This window comes from Phaethon lepturus, unplaced genomic scaffold, assembly GCF_000687285.1.
Source record: "Phaethon lepturus isolate BGI_N335 unplaced genomic scaffold, ASM68728v1 scaffold13735, whole genome shotgun sequence".
NCBI classification, from domain to species: Eukaryota; Metazoa; Chordata; class Aves; order Phaethontiformes; family Phaethontidae; genus Phaethon; species Phaethon lepturus.
The window spans coordinates 95,072-100,157 of record NW_010538450.1 but is presented as its reverse complement, the minus strand read 5'-3'; the positions used below and the strand labels follow the sequence as shown (position 1 = coordinate 100,157).

At 36.2% G+C, this 5,086-nt stretch overlaps 1 protein-coding gene across 1 annotated transcript in view; it reads left to right on the top strand.

The window, feature by feature from the left end:
- The window catches only part of FKBP7 (FK506 binding protein 7), a 4,918-nt gene extending 418 nt beyond the window's left edge, over positions 1-4,500 (top strand). The window contains exons 2-4 of the mRNA XM_010286821.1: positions 1,283-1,434; positions 3,686-3,819; positions 4,138-4,500. Of these exons, the coding sequence (XP_010285123.1) occupies positions 1,359-1,434; positions 3,686-3,819; positions 4,138-4,299 (372 nt within the window). The 5' untranslated portion in view covers positions 1,283-1,358 and the 3' untranslated portion in view covers positions 4,300-4,500. The remainder of the gene's footprint in view (positions 1-1,282; positions 1,435-3,685; positions 3,820-4,137) is intronic.
- The last annotated feature ends 586 nt before the right edge of the window (positions 4,501-5,086 follow it).

Genomic DNA, 5,086 nt, shown 5'->3' with positions numbered 1-5,086 from the left:
GCCTGGCGGCCGTCGCCAGCGAAGGGGGCTGACTAGGAGGGTCGCTGAGAGCCTGTAGCCCACACGTCACATGGAGAACCCTTTGGAAGGGCGAAAAAACCCCCACCCTGTTATCACAGCTACGTTCTGTGCTGTACTTGTGCAGAAAAACTCGGGCTTGGAGGAAGAGCTCCTGGTATCGACACAGACTATTTTAGACAGAAACTTGAGTACAGCATGGACTTGTACATAGTTGGCATTGTGCAGGGCAGCCGCATTACACTTGAGGTTTGCAGTGTTTATGCCCCTTCCCTGTCACTGCTTCCATCGTCGATTTGTGCCGCCTTCATCTTTGCCCCAGGGTTAGCATTTAGGCTTTTGCTTTTTCACTTTGTTCCATCCATCTATCTTCAGGCTTGCACGGAAACTGTTGTGACAAAGCATTATTTTTACAGTACCTTGCTTTTAATGGTCATGCATCCTACTAGTGAGGCAGGTGTTACCTGTGCAGAACTCTGGAGGAGAGTCTTTCCTTTCCTTCAGGTATCTGGCTCATTCCTTACCCATACTTGGACAGATCAGACAGTAGCCTAGTTTAATACAAAATCTTGATTCGTTCCCCCCACTTATATAATTTTAGAAAAAAATCTGTATTGGATAATTGTACATTTAATAGTACCATTTTACTTTTCTTTGCCTGTTGAAGTGACTGATTTTGGCACATAGAGTGTTGCCCTTTGACTTTTGCACTAGATGCTGCTCAGTCGCTGTTCAGTGTAGCTCGCATGCGGGGCACACCTCACATGACCAGAAGCTGGCTCAAGCACTGAATACCTAAACCAAACAGAGTGGTGGGTGAGCACACAGTACTGCAGCCAAGATTGCCAGGTTCCGCGTATGCCCTGTCCCATCCCATCCGATGGTGATGTGAACTGCTGAAGACATTTTCACTTCCTAGCAGTGAATTGCTGCCAGCGCTCCTCTTCATGCAGACTTCCTGCAGTGGCACCTTGTTTCTGGCATGCAGTGTATATGATCAGGAAGATTGGATGCTTTTGTAAGAAGTAAGGTTTTTTAGACTTGTTTTGATTTCAGGAGGAGGTTACCCGTTACACATCTCAAGATTTGTCCTTAATTATAAATGTAGCAGAAAAACAGTGTTAATATTTTACATTCTTGCACTCTAAATATTCTTGTGTTTTAATAATCTAACATATGCTTTTACTGACTGCTAATTTGAAGTTATTTTTATATTAAAAAAATACTAAGTTCACTGTTATCCGCTCACAATTCTTTTTGATAGTCGGACGCAAAATGAAGGTCATCCAAAATGGTTCGTTCTGGGTGTTGGACAAGTCATAAAAGGGTTAGATATTGCTATGATGAATATGTGTCCTGGAGAAAAACGGAAAGTGATCATTCCTCCGTCATTAGCATATGGACAGCAAGGATACGGTAAAAAAGAAGTCTTAATACTAAACTCTGTCTTTCCGCTGTTTTACCCTTTCAAACATACAGTATTGTAAATTACTAAGAATTGGTGCTCCATTATTTTTGGAGGCTCTGAAGGTGTTGACTGTAGCTGTGCAGCCTAATCCTGCTCATTCCTATGCAGTGTAAGTAATCCTCATCATAGACCCACACCCAGGCCTTGCAGTTTGCAGTAGAATTCCGTACATGGCACTCAATGTGTTTTTCCAAGTATTGCCATAATACGAAAAGTTGACAGCAAAAGGAAGATTTTCATAATTCATACCAGCACTTTTTGTCTTAATCTTTTATATTATATTCATGTTTAGTTTCTATTATTTGACTCCTACCTGCTTGGCCTTTTAATCACATTCTGCATCTTCAGAGCAAAATGGAATGTAATTCAGTGCATGCCACAGAATTAATTGAAGTGGAACTAATTTGTTTGAAATACTGCTTACATTCTGGATAGTTAATGGATGGTACCATCACATTACATAATAATTGCAACAGTACAATACATGAAATCTGATTTGAGTTTATGATGCTTAAGTGTGCAGTCTGCTTTAAAAAAAAGAAGTTCCAGTAAGAGTTTATGCAGTGTTTCAGCACTCTTAATTGTAGATAACTTAAATTCATCTCTGACTTGGGTGTAGTAGTCTCTGTGAAAAGATGGCTCCCGCTCTATAATAATTGTTTGGCAGCGATACTATGTCAGAATTCCATGCACCAGTTCTGTCTTTCATACAATTCCATTGTAGCCAGTGAAGTTTACTAGGAATAAGTTTTTCCCCTTGAGCATAATGTTTAATAAGTAAGTCTCATAACAACAAGGCAAAACACTGACACAAATAAAAGTATGTTCGTTAACACTAGTGTTAACTGTTTGTTCTAGGTAGCGCTTCAAGAAAGTACTATTTTCCTACAGCATACTTGTCCTCTGTCTCAGCATATTCCTGCATGCTGCGGAAGATGCCTGCCTAATCTTGAATTAGAAAAGATGCATGTGGCTTTCTAAATCTTTACATCTTTTTCCTTTGTTGGTATGTATATTTGTAAACTACTGGCACTGAACTCTAGTAGTGTATCTTTCTTTCATAAGTAATATACAAACCACGATTTATATTCAGATATATTTAAAACTTCTACATTTTTAAAGCTCATAAGATTAAAATATTTTGAATTCTGAAACCTGTCTTTTTTACTATGGATATTTTAGATGAGTAGTGTGAGTAATAGTTTTTACCTTCTGTTTATAAACAAAGTAGAGTCTTCAGTTTTTCTTCAGTTTATGAAGGATGGGCACAAGCTCAAAATTCTGTCAAAATTCTATCAAAATTCCGAGGTTACAATGTCATGTTCGCTGGCATTGGCTATGAATAGAAGCAACTTGCATGTTTACATTTTCATTTTACAGTGCATGATTTCTTGATGCTTTTTTGGGACTACTTTTAAACCTCATTAGTTTGTTACTGTCTCTCTTCAGTTCCTTTTTTTCGCCAGATGCATGATAATTGACCTTTGATTATAGGCAGTGGTGTTTTTACATCAGGTACCAGAAAATGCTTTGACACAGGAATAATGAAGTCTAACATAGGGTTTTTTTTTCTTCAGAGACCAAACAAAATATTCCAGTAGCTTGGGGCTTTTTTTGTAAATCAAATGACTTACATTCTATTGCTTCCTTCTAGTGGGATGTATATTTTAAACACTATTTTTACATCAAGTCCTTTAACCATAGGTATAATTCATAGTAAGTTGTTAAAACCTGATATTGCTTGCTTGTTTCTTCAGACAGAAAATACGTACGAGCATTGGTCTATTACTGTAATCTTTTACATCAAATTGCAGATACTTAACGAAAGCATATGTCTTAGAATCAGTTTCTCAATAAGTCCCATCATATGACAGTATGTGAAAGAGTGAGAACTTTAGAAATACTCATTTTTCATAACACAAGCCCTTCTCTTAATTTTTAGAAGTACCTGAATTGATATGAGCAATATTATTTTGTTTCAGGGAAGTATATTGTTGGCAAATCTCTCTTAAGTTATTTACCTAACACAATCTGAACAATCTTCATGTCTAGCTGTTATTTAAATTCAGAGTTTAATCGGAATATTAACACAGCCTTTTTTAATTAAAAAATAAGATGCTTTACTTGTGAACTTATCATATATGTGATCTCTGACCATAGTGTCTGATTTCTTAAATGCTTTTTTTTTTTTATTCACAGCACAGGGCAAGATTCCACCCAATGCAACATTGATCTTTGAGATTGAACTTTATGCAGTAAATAGGGGACCTCGCAGCGTTGAAGCATTTAATCAAATAGACAAGGACAGTGACAAGAAACTCTCTGAACTTGAGGTAATATGATGTAACTAATTTAGAATAAATAATTTATAAAACTATAGGTATAGTTGCATTAGTGTTATCTTTACATGAGCTGCCTCTGCTGCTGTTCATCATGTAAAGATTCTGTGTACTTACACAAACTACACTGTGTAATGTTGAAATTTGCTTTATTAATACATTAGTGTATCTCAGAATTGCTGGGAAACAAACTTCAGACGTGTCTGCACTGGAGTCACAATAACTTATGTATATACCCCAAGTGTCCTTGAAGATAGCTGTTGAGTACTGACATAAAATCCACCATGGTTGGACTTTTTTCTTTTCTTCTAGATAAGCCAGTATTTGAAAGAAGAATTTGCAAGAGATGGCAAAAACCGTCATCCCTCAGTCCATGATGAAATCTTAGCTGATATATTTAAGAAGAATGACCACGATGGAGATGGTTTCATATCAGCAAAGGAGTACAACGTCTACCAGCACGATGAACTCTAAGCACTTAAAAAAATATTTGGCTGATTTCCGGGCACTGAATTTTTAATAATAATATTTCATCACAGATTTTTTTTTTTTTTTTTTATAGTGGCATCTTTTTATATCTCTTAAGGTGACTGTAAAAAAAAATCTTTTTTTTAACATTCAACTAATAAAATGTGTTAGCTATTTCAAAAGAAAGAAATAAAATTGGAAAACACCATGATCTATTAGTAGTTCCTGCGTCCTAATCTACAGTATTGCTCAGTAGTCTTTCTCATTGTATAAAATACTGATGAAAGTAATTATTTCTGTCCTATCAAGCACACAAAAATGGTTCCAGTACCTGTTGACAGCTAGAATATAACTGATGAATACTTCTAAATCCCACTGTAAAATAAAAGGGGAAAACAATCCCAGGAAGGTAACTTGGTTAAACCTCTGCAGGCTCCTAGGCTAGCTGCTTGAAGCATTACCGTTTGCAGCAAATTTAACTATAAAATTTATTTAACTTAAAATAAAAGAACACTGTCTATGGAATGTCAAGATAAAATCACAAACGTTTATAAAGCAACTTAAAATAGCTTCTTTGATGTAGTAGTAACATGAATAACTTGGTGTTCACGAAAAAGCAGTGTTTTAAGTGGGTTTTTAAACTTTGACTCAGTAAAATTAAGTTGGCCAGTTTATTCAGCAGCGCCAAGTTAAAAATCTACACTGTCATGATTTACTTAGATGAGGTGGGAGATACTCTATATAAACATAAGTAATTGTTTGGGCATTGTTCTGGTTTCCCTCACTTTGGAAA